Genomic DNA, 17,314 nt, shown 5'->3' with positions numbered 1-17,314 from the left:
ATTGAACGCTTGCTTTTCAACATTATTGGTGTATAATTTCGTAGGAGCACAATACTCATAAAGTATGCCTAAACATGTTTGCTCTAAAGAAATTTGTCGTGTATTATAAATGTTTAATGATTATTGGTGTATCACCGAATCGTTAAATTTGTCTCATTATCGTTGGGAGATTGTCTGAAGACAAAAGGTAAGTTGATATTAAGATATGATAATTTATAATTAGATTTCCAGTTTAGATGAAACATTAATGCTGTAGCATTGAAATTCATGATGGTTAAATTGCTATAAGCTCTATATTCTGTTTCTGCATCTTACGATTTTTGCTTGAAGCTACGAAGGCAACATCGACATGGATTTTTTGTAAACAATGAAAGAATGTAAGGGTGCAGTCGTTAAAGAGAATCACTCACCTCGAAGACATTATTTTGGCTTGTTTCTTATAAGGACAGAACATTTTTATGATCAAACTTCAGATTGAAGACTAGGCAAATGTAATTCTAATTTAGTTGTTATCAGCTGATCCGTGCTACTTTTTTGTTTTTGTATTTAGATATTTGTATTCGTAGTTTTTAGACGGAATAAACAGTTTTAGAAAGTTTATGAAAAAAAAACCCGTTTCTATCTAAAATTTAGAAAATATGTTTTGGTATTCCTATTCATACACAAGATTTAGAAATTGATAAAGATTTAGTAAGCAAAGAATAGAAAAAGCTTTAAACTGACTGGTTGATTTTCTTCATGTTGTCCCTCGTTAAAAGACACGGCGGACGACTTATAAAAAAAATCAATAACAACATCAATTTTTTGATATTTTCCCTACTATATAATAGATGATACTGTATGCATAAACAAACATGATCTACAGCAAAAAAAATCGTGATGAAGATGAGATTCATCACCAAAAATGTTTACTACCCAAATTTCTTATTCATTTCCAAAAACAATTTCCTAATCCACTTTTTTGTGTGCTGTAAAACCAATAAATTTTAAAAAAGAGGCTTAATTTCCACGCTCGTAAGAGAGATACAAGGAGATGTGTATGGATTGACGTATATAATTTCTGCGTTTGCGGTTTGCATTTAAAGTTTTCGTCAATCAGCGAATATGGACCCTTAAGTTCTTACGGTACCAATTACCACAGATCATTATTTCAATGTTATGATGCCACTGAGATAAATAATTAAGATTTTCATTTAGTATATTATATTTTTTGATTATATCACTATCTTTTGAAAATATTAAAACGATCATGTCGTCAGGATTAAAATATCTTCAAAATTTTATGAGCTTTGTTCAGATGAACAAGAACTCAAGAAGATCAGGCTAGGGAAGGGCCGAAACTTGAACGTTAATTGGGGAGGTGAATGTTTATATGTATTAGGGGGTGAATATTTTTGAAATTCGGGCAGTGCTGAATATATGAATATTCACCCCCAATTAACGATCTAGTTTCGGCTCTGGGCTAGGGTACTGCCTTGAGAAACACCCTGTATATATTCATATGCCGTCTGCTTTGGAAGTGCCTAGTGCATCACCACATGCATAATATGTGTATTGACCACATCCGGATCGGATGCAACTGCACAGTATCCACCTATTTGTTTATGCAAAACACGCATGATTAATTTTGACATACGTTCAGCAACTATTATTATATTATGCTATCATTACTTAACAATTTCAGTTTCAACTTTGTGTTGTATGTTTGGTATTTTTGAGACAGGTTATGAACTCGATCTTGGCCTTTTTAACTTTCATTGACCTTTGAAAAACAAATTGGCTATTTAAATTTAGTCTCTTGTCACTTCTAATGTTTGGCAATTTTTTAATGCTTTGCATTTTTACTTGAAAAACCTTTTGTTTTAAAGTCACGGTCGAAAGCGGTTTACTTGAGAAAATTCACTAATACTAGCAGACTGACTGCGTTAGGTTGTAAAGGTTATTTTTCATTATATCATATTGAATTTGGGGTGTTTGTCAATCATGGTTTTTGTTTGCTCGAAACCAAGAAGTTATGGAGTAATTTTCTTCCTCATTATGTCCATATTCGTCAGAGTGTTCTCGCAATCTCCACCAAACGGTAAGTTTTCTTCATTCATACACATTTTAGATTTTACACATTTATATAATACATTAAAAGTCGAATTTGCGTAAGGTGCTGAAAGTTTCCTTGCTATAAATAACACTTTTAAGAATAACTAGTGATGAGGGAATGATTTTTGCTCTTGATTTCAATGAACTGTATACATGCATGTAATTGGAAGGCTACACAGCCTACGCGTATCAATCTTACACATGGGCTTAGCTTTAAATTTTCAGTGCAATAGCAGTAAATGATGTAAATGTGAAAGCATAATTGAAAATATTCTGAAATGCCTTACATATGAACCATGAATATTGACTTATCTAATTAATGCTTACCAATTTTCTTTCATTTCTTTGTTGTACAAAGTGAAATATTTTAATTTTAGCTAGTGATTTCATTTGTATTGTTAAGGTATTTGCATATTGGTAAATGAATTGGGCTTATGCATAAAATAACATTCCACTTTACCTTCTGCATAATAAACAACAATGATGGCTAAATGTTGAAAAGGTCTATAAATATGATCGATTATTTAATATTTTTTTCATATAATTCTTCCTGGGTATGTGACTAGTGTAAATTTTTTCAAAAAACAATTCAAAGAATACAAAAAACCTTTTTTGTAAAAACTAACGCACCAATAATCAGTAATAAATGTATGCCAAGGCACTTGGCAAATCATTACAAATTAATGGCTTGTAGCTACTTGGCAATTCGCATCTGCAGAGTTTTGCCAAGGGAATTGCTCGGGCAAACAGCAATTCATATTACGACGAATATAAATAAAACAGAGTGGAACACGTCGTTTTTGTGCGTAGTCATACATATGTTGTTATGAGTGTAGTAATTATAATTTTATAACTTAAAACTCTCCTCTTGCATAGTGGTTTGGTGGTTTCCGCTCTGTGTATGTTGAACACTGCAGATATTTATGAAATAAACGTGCAGAATAATGATTAATGCCATGTAAAATGCTGAGGATGACAGTGCTGTTTTTCAATTGTTGAATTAACAATTTTTGTGTTGAAATTATTTCATCACGATAAAGGAGATGTTTATGTATTTTTATTTAATAAATACAAATATCGTTGTGTTTGCATGTATATTCTGCTCCGGATTTTACTGACAATAGTCAAGACGTTTTTATAAAGTTTTTCATTTACGTCGATTGTGCATGTTTTATGTAGGTTAAATATCATTTGAACAGTGTCCCAAGCCAGGTTACACACCTATTTTTGAGAAGCAAGGCCAGTCTGGAATGGGCCAAACAGAGCCTTCAGCCTTGACTGGTTTTGTGGTAACACTGCAATCACATCCATCAAAATTACCTCTGTTACTAGACAGTGAACTGTATTTTATTATATACTGTACAAAATCAGTGGTTTGATTGTAGGTTTAAAATAAAATTGTTCCTGTTTGTGAATATGCTAATATCTTGCTAAGAGTGACCTTTGAACACAGACCTTGCTAAGAGTGACCAGTTATGACACAGCTATGTTGAAAAAGCTCCATTGTATGAAGATGCTGAGAACCCTGTAATTTATATAGTTGAACTTGACTATCCTTCTCACCATTATCACGTCGCTCACGTAATGAACTGTGATGAGTTCACTTTTACAGTTTTACTGCGCTCACTTGAATACATAAGTATTCAGGTTAGGTGAAAGAAAAACAAAATTATCTGCCAGTCCGAACAAGCAACCAAAAGTCTGAACTGAAGCAATCGGATCGAAGAAAAAGAAATCGTGTGAACGGGCCGTAAACTTATTTTACATTGGGTTGTCACACTCATCTTGAAAATTTTCTTTCAACCTGGCAAGGCTCTAACATAAATAATCTAAGATCTCAATCTGCTTTTAAGACTGCGTGTATAAAATATCGGAATTTGGAAAGGTTTTCACTTATTAAATGGTGAACATTTTCTCTTAATTTTTTTTCTGATTTGAGTTTTAATGGTTGTTATCTAATGAATTTATGTTTTTGAAGTTTTTTCTAAGGAAACTGGAACTCAACAAATCTTTAAGTGTGATGTAAGCTTGACTGGCAACAGCACTGTGAAATTTACTCGTAACAGAAGGGAAATAATTCCTAGCGACAGAATCAAAGTCAACGGAACTTTTCTCACCATGTCTGATTTAAAAGTGTTGGATGGTGGGCAATATTCATGTATTTTTGATCAAAATGGTAAAGAGATGACTATTAATTTGGGTTATCTTATCGTCCGACCAGGTACTTGTATTATTTGAAATGACTATACCTTTTTCAGTAATTCTGTCACATTTACTATAGTGTAGATATAAATTGAATTGCTCAAAAAATCTAAACATATGCACCTTCTCCAAGGCAAACATTACATTTTGTCTTAATTCCTCAAATAAAAGTAAAGTAAATTTAACATCACTTCTTTGACACAGACTTTGTTTGTTTTATAAAGATAGAGTTAAATGTACTATTTTGTGTTCTTTTTAAAGTTTATGTTAGATATATCTGCTTTATGGTAGAATATCTTGTTTTGTTTTGGCATATTTTTGTCCAATGTTTGTGTAAAAATAATGGTATTTTCTTTGAATTATTCTACTATTTAAACAAATTTGGTGTGTCTAAATTATTTTTTGATTACAATTTCAGCACTTGTTATCTTTTCTTTTTGCAGCAAAAAAATATGAATTTACGATTTATCCAAAAGTTATGACCAGTAGAGTTACTGAAGGTTCAAACTTTGAATTTCGTTGTGAGTATGGAAAAGGATCAACAAAAATTAAATGGTACAGGCGACGAAGACTAAATGGTACAGAAGTTGAGGATTATGTTCCTGAAAATCTTATTACTGTTAGAACAACTCCTCAAAAAAGTGTTGAAGTGTATCACATTCCAAGAGTGTCTATAAACGATGCAGGTGTTTACAGATGTGAAGTTGCTGGAAAAAATAACAGGAAAATTTTATCCGATATACGCATTCTAGAAGTCATAGGTAGGTTCAATTTTGTATCAAGCAAATTCATGCAAATTCTATAATGCCAAAAAAATTGAGTCCTTAATGTTCATTGGATGATTAGAATTACATTGGAATTTTAGATTTATGTATATACTAGTAAGATAATGATTGCATTAATTATGAAGTTATAACATTAAATAGAATTGCAGTTTTTCCTTTTGATAAAATCAGCTCTACTTTGTATTGAGCACTATAGTTATCTGCGTTTCGATTGGTTCATCTGACAGCAAAATTTTCGCCCATCATGACTATGTTTAGGACGAGAATTATCTTGCCAAGAGACACTTTTGAAATATTTTGCGCGCGAAAATGACAAAACTAAAAAGCAATTGGAACACATAATTGTGTTAAATATGTTGTTAAAGCTAATAATAAAGTTTTGCAAAAATGGATCAAAGCGTACGCAAACGCTAGGCATCCAAATCTCGGATAATTTTACGTTTCTCCTTTTTTATTACCTTACTTCAGTGTTGCCATACTTTATTCCTTCAGTGTTGCCATACTTGCCGAATTTTATAAAAGTTTGTAGGTAAGAACAACATCTCATTTTTTGAATAGCAATGACTATTTATCTGTGCCATTTTCGTGCGCAAGCAATTTCTAAATTGCTCTCGTAAACAAAATTTTCACACCAAATATGATTATTATATTTTTGATATTTTTACTGTCAGATGAACCAGATGAAGTCCAACTACCTATTTCCATCAAACGTTTTTTCAAGTCAACGTGCGTTAATATCTACTTATTTTAAAGATTTTAAAGTTTATGTTAAATTGTTGTCTTGCGTGTTATTTTAATGAAGAATGTGGATGCTTGGATCCTTAACAAACTAAAATTTGTTTGTTTTATTTAGAAAGAAGAGCTGCTAAATTTAAATCTGTGAAGAACTTTTTCTATTTTAATGAAGCTGATAAAGCTGAGATAACGCTTTATGTTGAGGAATTTCCATTTCCAAATATCACTTGCTATAAAGATAGCAAAGAAATTATATTTTGTATTGGAAAGAAACTGAAAGGATCTCCAAGTTTTGACTTATTGGTCTGCGAACAGGATCAATATGGATTAAACGGTGTCCCTCAGTTGATTATTCAATCAATTTCTTTTGTGAGAGATGATGGAAACTACACATGTGTTGCCACTACCAACAATCCTCCTGGGAAGGATGTTGTTTCATTTTACGTCAATGTTGAAGGTATACCTAGATTTTTTCATTTATGTACTCAACAATGGCCCAAGCATTTTTGTTACTTGGTTGCTTGGCAATGGCAAAGCATTTTTTCATAAAATTACATGATTTGTAATTCCCAAAGTGTACGAACTTTAACTTTCTTAAATTTGAAACAAATGCTGCGAGTTAAACAACTTTCTTAGCTCCAAAATATTTTATTTAATTTTGGGAATAAAGCATTTTTATTGCAAAGTTGCTAGTAGATTTGCTTTTTTAAATTTATTACTTTGATCGTAAGGGAGTTTGATGTTAAAATAGTACTATACATTTGTTCGTACAACTCGCCATTGTTAATGACACTGTGTCATCCAGACTGAAATGACTCATTTGATATTCTGATGGTTTTACAGTGCCACCATCCATCAGCACAGGAAATAGTGAATATTTCACTGCACGACACAACACTGAAGGCGAGATTAAATGCACGATAAGATGGTCTAATCCAAGACCAAATATAACTTGGTATCAACAAATTGTTGTCAACAGTAGCGAACCTGTCTCGAATAACTGGACCCTTTCACTGTATAAGTCTTCGTTTAAAAAAGGAAAAAACAAAGGACAATATGAAAGTGTTTTAAAGATACCAGCGACTGCTAAACAAGCTTCAATGTTGTTCAGATGTTTTGCTCAAAACATTCATGGAAATGACAGTAGAATGTTTAGGTTTATGCGATATGGTAAGATTTTCTTCTTGTTTACATGGTAAATATTTTTAATTATATTACATTGATTGATGGTGAAATGTTTCGTTTTTTTGCTGTAGGAGATAACTTTGATCCGTTTAAAGTTTTTCCTTCTGGGGAAGTAATTTTAAATGAAAACGAGGACTTTATGGCAATTTGCAGAGTAGATGTTTTTATTCGTAGTAATATTGCGTTTTACAAAGAAAATCCTCGTCGTGAAGTGATAAATAATGAAAGAACAAACATCACCATAAGTAGAAATCCTCAATATCGTAATGTTACAATGAAAATACGAAATGTCAACATCAATGATTCTGGAACTTACAGATGTAGTGAAAAAAATGCTCTCAGTAATGAATATGCTGCTGTAACGTTGAATGTACGAGGTTAGTTTCTTTGAAAATTTTTATCATCAAAAAGTATTTTTTCAAACATTGAGTTGAAATTGAAGTTTTAAAACTTGCATTTTATTTGTAAACTATTTAGCTAATTATATGAAATTTTGTAAATTGCTTTTTTTTCTGGTTATTTTATTGTATAGAATTTCATCCTCCAATAATTTATGGCATGAAAGATTCCACAATGGATCAGTTTAAAGATGACAACATCGAGTTGATTTGTAATGTGTCAGGTAATCCTCAGCCCAAGGTTATATGGTCAAAAAATGGTGAAGAAATTAATGGTGAAACAATAAAAAATTGCAACAGTCAAGTTCCTAAATATTACTTCAAGAATGATGGCACAACTCTTATTATTTGTGGCGTTGATATTTCACAATCGGGAAATTACACGTGCTTTGCAGAAAATCAGTTAGGAAACGTCACAGCAACTGTTTATCTTAATATTACTGGTAATTAGACTTTGCAAAAATAGATTTATTGAAGATAAAATTTTATAGTTTGATTAAGGTTCACGTGAAAATGTTCTAAGAATTGTTCTGCAATTTTTGCTTTGCTAAACTATATATCATTCAACTTTTAACTTTTATCGGTGACAAACCTTATTATTTATTACAGCTGTGTAAATTTGTATGTGCTCACTTACTAGAAAAACAATAACTTTCTAAAGAAATAAATAATGATAGTGATCTAAAATGTAGCCACATTACATGGACTACAACTTTCTGCCGAAAAAAAGAACATTTTTCGTTGTGTAGCAAGTGGTAATCTTATAACCTGGGTACAATGGATTTTTATTGACAGTTTAGAAAAAAGAAAGGGGTAATTATTATTCTTATAAGGCATGGAGCCCTTTTTCGTTCTAAAGACTGTAAAGAAATATGAATTTGTTGTTGTCACTTGAACATCGACCTCAAGGTTAGCACGCGTTTTCATTTCGCTTATAAAAAGTATTGAAAATCATCGTTTTTTAAGAGCTTTATGTATTGTTGCGAAAAAAAATTGGACGAAATAAATTTTATAGTTTCGGTAATTTCAACCCAGATATGCCGAAAAGGCGAAAGTTATAACAGGAATTAATCTTTGTATAAATGAAATTCCCAGCGTGATCAACTTTCAAATAAGAGACCAAAATTTAATACTAGTGTGTCCATTTGAACGACAAAACAAATTTTGAAATCGTTTCAAAACACTAAAGCAATTAATACTCGCCTGTAAACGTACTTGCAATACATTTTATAATTTCTTTTGATTCTGTCGTGGTAATTGAAAAATTTTACCTCCAGTTTATTTAAAGTTAATTATAAATTTGGAGATCAGTTGCAATTCACAACTTTTCATTCACGATTGTCTTTGTATGTGACCAGTGAGTGACCACGAATTTATGAATGGCTAAGTGACTAGTTTTTATGGTCCTAACTTCTATTTCCTTCTCCTATTCTCAGAGACTCTCATTTACGAACGATAAACATTTATTTTAAATGATTTTTCATGGAGATGTTTAGTATGACCAGAGGCGTAGGAGGCAAGTAAAAGTTGGGGAGACACTTTTCTTGCAAAAATGGGCACTTGAGTTGTAAAAAAGAGCACGTTTTTATGTTAAATTTTAAAGTTGGGAGTAAAACGATCCAATTGTGCCCCCCCCCCTTTCTTATGCGACTGAATATAAGTAAGGATCGAGCTTATATGCTTCTGCAAAATAACGAGATGTTTGCGGAATGTAATGACCTCGAAAAAAATTTATTAAATTAGACAAGAAAACTTTATGCTTTATGCTATGACCTGGATATAACAATTGACAAAGTTTATGATTCTATCGTCTTTTTCTTGTCTTTTCTTCATAAAGTAAAACTGACAATTTAATGTCCAGATACGTGGATGTTTTTGTATTTTAATTTAAGTGTAAGGTGTGAATGGTTAGAAAGAACTATTTTACAGATTCAAGATTTATAAAATCAGTATAAACTCATGTCTCGCTTTTTTTAACTCTGATTAAAGTTCACAGCACACTTCCCCCAACTTTTCTAAATAGATCGTGAAGGTCACTGCCATTAGCAACCTATTCCTTGAAGGGATGATGGGACGCAAGTGTCAGAGAGTGAACTCATGAAGATTGTCAGGAATCAAAATTTCTCTTTGTATGTGAATATAACCTTTCGAAAAATCCTGGATATATGTTTAGAAAGTGATAAAAGCAATATGCTACCCAAAAATGTTTGTTCTTTGCCTGTTGCGACATACTTGCATCTTACAAAAGTTGTTGACAAAGCGAAAAATTCAAGTGCAAATTTATACGAACCTTGTATTGACCGGATGCAAACCACTGAACTTAAACCATTCAGACCGGATGTGACATAATGTAGTATCCATCACAAAATACTCATAACTATTTTTGACATTAAGACTTCACTCTTTCAGAATTCAGATTGACAATGGTCGACGACACATGCGGTAATTATATTGTATATCAGTGTGTGCATGGTCCTCGTGTACATAAAATACGTTTCTTGTGTACGACTTGCAGTTTTGGAGTTTCTGGATGTTTTACTAATGTATTTATGGATTAAAACATTGTTTATATACAAGTCACGATCTATTAAATTAGTTTAGTTAGATTGATCAATTATAGTAACGGCTGGTGCTGTTCTTAAAACTTTCTCATTTTATCGCATTGGATTGTTTGTCAATAATGGTGTTTGTTTGCTCAAAATCAAGATGTTATGGAGTAATTTTCTTTCTAATAATGTCCAAAATCGTTGGAGGATTCTCGCAAACTCTACCAAACAGTAAGTTTTCTTTGATTCATGCTTCATATTTTAGACTTCTAGATAAAATAGCAAACGCCGAATATGCCAAAGAAAAAATATTCTTTCCATGAATAACGCTATTTGTCGCTGTTTAACACAAGTGTCTGTTTTAAACGTATTTCTTAACATTGCACAACGTTATTTGTGTATTTTTGAAGCTCAGTTTTCATACAGCTATAAAACCGTTCTTAAATTATAAACGTAAACGATATGGGAGGATTCTCGCTTTGTCTTTTAATTACCATTCATTTTAAAACGTTTAGACCATTCGTTCATTCAATTTTAGAACCCCTAATGATTCATTGCACGCTTTTGTTTATGTTTACATCGTTAATTTTTGAGCCATCGGTACACTGAATCCTAGTTCGCTTCTATACGTCATCTAATTTAGCTGAAAAATTCAGCAAAAAAACATTTAAAAATTTTGACTGTAATTGCGAGTGCTGAGTTGGTACAAGCTTCGAAACGGACACAGGTACACGTAAATTTTACTTCACAGTGAAAGAAAATCCTCGTCGTGAAGTGATAAATAATGAAGGAACAAACATCACCATAAGTAGAAATCCTCAATATCGTAATGTTACAATGAAAATACGAAATATCAACATCAATGATTCTGGAACTTACAGATGTAGTGAAAAAAATGCTCTCAGTAATGAATATGCTGCTGTAACGTTGAATGTACAAGGTTAGAACGTGTATGAAGTATACTTTATAGTTAAACGTTCACGATAAGTGCGAATAGTTCCGACAAATCACAACGACACTAAAGATGTTCAACAGCCTGAGAAGATAGAGTCCATTGTTTAAAGCATATTGTTTTAATTATTTTGTGAATTGGAAACGAAGATACGTAGGAACTGCCAATTGAAGAATTTTAAGAATTGCAAAATATCACCTTCTTATATTTTGTTGAAAATCAACAATTTGGTAAACTTTCTGAAATCGTTAATACCACAGGTGAAGGAAAGCTAAGTTATTTGGACGGACTTACCTTTCTTAAAACCCATGTAAATCTTAAACTTCCATGGTTGGCACAATGCAAGTCTATACATCATGATAAACACCATGTAAATTTCTACACCATGGTTGGCACAATGCAAGTTTCTTCTACACCATGGTTATCACCATGCAAGTCTCTACACCATGGTTAACACCATGTAAGTGTCCACACCATGGTTATCCTCATGAAAGTCTCCACACCATGGTTAACACCATGTAAGTCTCTACACCATGGTCAACACCATGTAAGTCTCCACACCATGGTTAACACCATGTAAGTCTCCACACCATGGTTAACACCATGTAAGTCTCTACACCATGGATATCATCATGAAAGTCTCTACACCATGGTTAACACCATGTAAGTCTCTACACCATGGTTATCATCATGAAAGTCTCCACACCATGGTTGACACCATGAAAGTCTCCACACCATGGTTGACACCATGAAAGTCTCCACACTATGGTTAATACCATGTAAGTCTCTACATCATGGTCAACACCATAAAAGTCTCCACACCATGGTTAGCAACATGAAAGTCTCTACACCATGGTTGTCCTCATGAAAGTCTCCAAATCATGGTCAACACCATGTAAGTCTCGACACCATGGTCAACACCATGCAAGTCTCTACACCATGGTCAACACCATGTAAGTCTCCACACCATGGTTAGCAACATGAAAGTCTCCACACCATGGGAAAACAGCATTTTACACATTGTTTGTTTCAAATAGTTATAAGCCAATTTAAACTGATTTCACCAATGTAGTATAAGGAAGCAATCCCTATAAAATTTATGTCTTGTGATAATTATAGTTTAGAAATCATTAATTATTACGTACTAATGATTTGATGTTATAAATTATCCCCAAACGTACATGTTTCATAATGTCCCTCTAGGTCCTCATGTTTTGTATGCCACTGATATCCATCAAAGATTTAAGGCGACTTTAGGATTTTGAGTTAGTTACAAATATCAAAGTAAACGGTTTTTTCAATTGAAATTTCAGCTGACTAACTTGGATGATTATTTGTAGTCGCGTAATCATGTTTGATCAAGCTACAGATAAGAAATCATCTCTAAAAAATAAATCTTAATTTTAAACTGAAACGCTGAAGGAGAAATTATTTGGTTTATTTCTCAGAATCGTGATCTGCATTGATCTTATATATTTTGCAAAAAATACGAATTTTTTAGGTTAAATTTTTAAATTTTAGGCAAAGGACAATGAACACTTACTGCAATATAAACTAAATTATATCATAAAAAATTGCACTACTTTCAAACAACTAACTTCTGAACTTCAAACATGGATGTTTAGAAGTTTTATGAAGTACATTAAATTTACTTGTTATGTCTTAGTTTATTTTATAGATTAAAACCGATTTTAAAGTAATTTGTTTTTTAATTTTCATTCGGACCTAGATTCTTTATATTGCATTTGTTGTTAACATTTCCCAGGAGACAATTTATAGAGTCAAAATATCACCAAATGAATTATTGTGTCTTGATTTTTTCCATCGAGCTCATAGCTATGTTGAGTTTGCAAGATGTCTTTGTTTGTCGTAGTATGTTTCATCCTTTTTGTCCATTACCTGAAGCAGATTATGAAATTGAAAATTCCAATCAATATTCAACAAATAACCTACCGATTTTTAAATTATTGCTTTTTGAATTTTCTGATTGAGGTAAAAAAATTATTGTAAAAGTTATTTTACAATTTTCTGATTGATCGCTTCGTTTATGAGATAAATGCGTTTTTTTTCTGAAAATCGGCAAAAATGGAGAAAATTGCTGCGCGTTCAATTTGCTTGATGAGAGCCTGAATCGAGAAGTATGTGACGTAACATAAGGACAGGAAGTTTTCTGAAGTGTGATTTTTGCTATAATTTCTACTTCATCTACTACGACTCTGCATCAAAATGCCTGATAGATGTGCAGTTTTCCGCTGTTCAAACCGAGCAAATTCTGCGGAAGGAATTTCTCTCCTCCGTATACCATTTTACGGTGATGAGCGTCCTGAAGCGAAGCGAAGACGTAAAATCTGGGTGAATTTTGTTGCAAGAAAACGCGCTCAATGGACACCGACTAAGTATTCGGCTGTTTTCAAGCAGTGGTATACAATTATCAACATTTATATCTGATAGACTCATATCTATTATTAAACATATGAGGGAGAAAATGGCACATGTGAAGCACTATTTTGATTTATGGCATCTAAAAAAAAGTAAGCTGAATTTAAGATGTAAAATCTTGAGAGGAGTATGGATTTGCATGTCATTAATAGCCAATTTATTGGTACTATTTTTGTAGAATTAACCAAAATAATGACAAAGCTTAGCAAAGAAAAAGGTTGTGAAGAATTGAAAAAGTGGTCAAACCCTGTGGCAACCATTTCTATTGGAGTGCTTGTTCTACTTATGATGGTGATGGCAAAGTTCAAATCTTTCCTGAGTTACATAGTAGACAAGCACACCAATTTGGATGATCCACTGTTTTCAAGTTGTTTTCATGGCCCTGATATTAAACCAAGGGAATATTTGTTAGAAGGTTTGTGAAGGCATTATTTAAAGATAACTTCCCTAACAATTTATCATCATTCTTTGTTGTAATGTTTAAGGTTCAGTTGCTCATGAAAAGCTTTGTGCTAAATTGTTACACCCACAGCTGATGAAGTCAATTCAACAGGCTTCACCAGTTGCTCAAACAAGTTGTTTGGAAGGATTCCATTCTGTCCTGAATCATTTTGCTCCAAAAATGATTCATTATTCCTATGTTGGAATGTATTGCAGGTGGGCGAAAATTTCCTATGTGACAATGTTAGTTGTTTTGCAACTTCCACAAGTCTTTATTGTTTAAGACACATTTTGGCATCCATCCACTTCAACAACAACTTAAGGCGTGATGTAAAGATGAAGAATGATGGCAGTTCCCAAATAAATGTGGTGTATCCAAAGTTTAAAAAGGTGAAGGAACTGTGAGGGATGTCAGAGTTAAACCCAAATTTGGTAAGTTGTTGCTAAATGTGTTGCTTTGCATCATTTCATAGTATTGAATACGACAATAATTTCTTTTTAGAGTATGTGGATGAATTATTTGAGAGTGTGATGCTGTCAATAAAAGACAAAGACGCATTATCAAATTCACAAAATCTTTTGAAAGAAATGTCTCCACCACCAATGAATGTCATGCTGCAAAAGCAAACCAGATCTGAGGTGCTACTAAAACAGGTCCTTCGAAAATGCATTGTTGTCAATGATGTCCCCCCTCAATTCCAGGTAATTAATAATGATTATATAACATGTTGTAGCTAAACATGGTTTGAAAATCATTTTAAATAATAAAAATGTTTTTGTTTCATGCCAGCAGCTACCAGTGTGCCATTCAGCTGTCAGTCAAATGTGGCAGTTTCAAAAGAAAATAGTCAGCCAAAATGTTTGACATGCAAGAAGCCAATGAAAGGTCACAAACATGTGGCAGATTGCCCAAAAAATAGCAAAACTTAATTTTCACTTCACTCATTTATTTCATTTTCTTCGTACCCTCTAAATTCCAACTTTTTATCATTAAATTTTGATCTTATTGCATGGTATGCACATGCTGGTAATGGTCTTCTTTCTTCTCCTAAGCATCCATAAATCATAGATGTGAATTCTCTGTATGCAACACATCGTAAAAACCTGAATATAAAGCCAAATCGTTACTAATGTGTCATAACACTAAAATATACTTAAATACTGGGAAATAACATAATATGCTATCATACATGTTTTCAGATCCTGTTTCTCTGAATCGTCTTTGTTCTCTGGTTTTGTATTTCCTAGCAGCCATTTTTAGCGACCACTTTTCCAAACAAACTGGTCTGAAACCTGGGTGTAGAGTGACACAACATGGAATAGTTGACAGATCTGCCAGAACCGACTGGTGTGTTAAGCTTTCAGCTACAGACTTAAGTTCTTGGCAGCACCAGGCCTCTAGAGGATTCTGAAGAAGTGTAACTTGACAAAAACCACACTTGCACCTGATCAATAAAGAAAATCACATTAAAAATTGTAATCGAGCATCTTTTAACAATTTTTGCCCAAAAAAAAAAGCGATGGTAATCTTGAATAGATAATTGCTCGTTTATGTCTATATTTCATAACTTGAAACCTGAATTGAAATACATTTCATAAGTTGAATTGAAATTAGAAATTTTATTACTCACCAAGAACTCAACTCAACTGTGTGATCAAGTCTTTTTTGTAGCATTTCAAGTTGCTTTTTATGTTCATTTGACTTTTCCACGTAGTCTTCATACCATGCTTGTTCGGCCATTGGTTCATCAGCGTATAGATAGGACTCGGACTCGCCGTGATTTTCATCTATTATATTATATTCCTGGTCATTAATGTTCCTTGTTTCGTCCTCGATCACATAACCTGGAATATAATCATACTCCGAATCACATTGCGAACTATGAGAGCTTTCCGAATCAGAATTCAACTCCGCCATCTAATCGTTGATAACAACAAGCCCTTGACACAGAATAGATAGATATGTATCTAGTCTGTGCCCTTGACTTGTTCCTTAAGTTACGTCACTGAGACTTGATCCAGGCCCTATGCCAATTATCAACTTTTACTGTCAAATTTCATATTTGATCAATAATAATTCAAAAACAACGCTGCGCATGAAAAAATTGTAATATAAGTTTTAGATTACTTTTGAAGAAGCAATACGAAAATTCGAAAAAAAAATTGTGAGATAAGCACTTTAATATTTGACATTTTCGTAGTATTTAAAAGTTTTCCTATTATAATATAAACATGATAATTGGTAATATGACTATGATTTGTATTATTTCATTAACAGAAATAAAAGTGCTCATTTCTAGCAAAAAGTAAGTAGCGTAAAATAGGTAAAATTGGTGCCATATATATTTAAATATCCAAAGTCCTGAGAAGTCACACGTTTGCAGTAACGACAGTCAAAATACGATTTATAATGATAATATTTATATATTTTCACTAAAAAGACTTTCTCCATTGTGCTCTTTTATCGTTTATCGTACAAAGTTATCATTCATCACTAGGGCAAGCATATGGTGCAATGGCGCGCTGTCAATTTTTTTTGTTGGAGGAGGGCGGGGGGGTCGCAGAAACCAATATCGGTAACAAATTTTGAATAGAGGACAGAAAATTTTTCTATACTTGTAACATTTCATCAAGTTATAGGTGATTGAGAAAATTTGAAAAGTATAAAAGTTATATATCGTGGATCATTTTTATAAAATTCTCCTTTATTAGTTGAGAAATATTTTACTAAAATTGAATTGCAATGGACATATCAACGGAACAGATTGAAGCACATGCTGCAATTCTTTATATTGCATTTGTTGTTAACATTTCCCAGGAGACAATTTATAGACTCAAAACATCACCAAATGAATTATTGTGTCTTGATTTCTTCCATCGAGCTCATAGCTATGTTGAGTTTGCAAGATGTCTTTGTTTGTCGTTGTATGTTTCATCCTTTTTGTCCATTACCTGAAGCAGACAATGAAATTGAAAATTCCATTCAATAATCAGCAAATAACCTCTGAATTTAAATTATTGCTTTTGCCAGTTGTCAGTGAGCAAATGACCAAGAATTTATGAATTCTATTTCAAACGGTCCAATTCTCTTCATGTACTCTGAAAAAAGAGGCATCTCCGATGAAGATGCTTAAGTTTGATTTGAGCTTATGCTTCTTCTAACTTAACGAGATGTTAGATGAGTTGTCTGAGCTAAAAGTTTATTTAGGGGGAAAGATTACTGGAATAACATGAATGACTTTTAATTCGAAAGATTGTAGCGTTCCTTTTTCAGCAGGTATCCGTTTAGATATATTTAATATTTGACATTTTCGTAGTATTTAAAAATTTTCCTTTTATAATATAAACATGATAATTGGTAATATGACTATGATTTGTATTATTTCATGAACAGAAATAAAAGTGCTCATTTCTAGCAAAAAGTAAGTAGCGTAAAATACGAAAAATTGTTGCCATATATATTTAAATATCCAAAGTCCCAAGAAGTCACACGTTTGCAGTAACGACAGTCAAAATAAGATTTATAATGATAATATT

At 32.5% G+C, this 17,314-nt stretch overlaps 3 protein-coding genes across 3 annotated transcripts; 2 read left to right on the top strand and 1 right to left on the bottom strand.

The window, feature by feature from the left end:
- Positions 1 to 2,037: 2,037 nt before the first annotated feature.
- On the top strand, positions 2,038 to 8,086 carry LOC124445253 (hemicentin-1-like). The gene is made up of 7 exons (XM_046995956.1): positions 2,038 to 2,080; positions 4,073 to 4,315; positions 4,740 to 5,057; positions 5,935 to 6,273; positions 6,660 to 6,986; positions 7,073 to 7,378; positions 7,534 to 8,086. The coding sequence occupies exons 1-7, from the start codon at positions 2,038 to 2,040 to the stop codon at positions 7,848 to 7,850; spliced, it is 1,893 nt and encodes a 630-aa protein (XP_046851912.1). The 3' UTR covers positions 7,851 to 8,086.
- Positions 8,087 to 13,257: 5,171 nt separating this feature from the next.
- Positions 13,258 to 14,966, top strand: LOC124447364. The gene is made up of 5 exons (XM_046998276.1): positions 13,258 to 13,428; positions 13,515 to 13,751; positions 13,822 to 13,993; positions 14,062 to 14,209; positions 14,280 to 14,966. The coding sequence occupies exons 1-4, from the start codon at positions 13,371 to 13,373 to the stop codon at positions 14,180 to 14,182; spliced, it is 588 nt and encodes a 195-aa protein (XP_046854232.1). The 5' UTR covers positions 13,258 to 13,370; the 3' UTR covers positions 14,183 to 14,209; positions 14,280 to 14,966.
- LOC124447361 lies at positions 14,708 to 15,718 on the bottom strand. The gene is made up of 3 exons (XM_046998273.1): positions 15,409 to 15,718; positions 14,968 to 15,222; positions 14,708 to 14,881 (listed from the first exon to the last, which is right to left on the bottom strand). The coding sequence occupies exons 1-3, from the start codon at positions 15,693 to 15,695 to the stop codon at positions 14,716 to 14,718; spliced, it is 708 nt and encodes a 235-aa protein (XP_046854229.1). The 5' UTR covers positions 15,696 to 15,718; the 3' UTR covers positions 14,708 to 14,715.
- Positions 15,719 to 17,314: the final 1,596 nt, after the last annotated feature.

This window comes from Xenia sp. Carnegie-2017, unplaced genomic scaffold (genome assembly GCF_021976095.1).
Source record: "Xenia sp. Carnegie-2017 unplaced genomic scaffold, XeniaSp_v1 HiC_scaffold_22, whole genome shotgun sequence".
Lineage (NCBI taxonomy): Eukaryota > Metazoa > Cnidaria > Anthozoa > Malacalcyonacea > Xeniidae > Xenia > Xenia sp. Carnegie-2017.
Note: the sequence above shows the minus strand (reverse complement) of the source record. Positions and strands in the feature narration are given on the sequence as shown.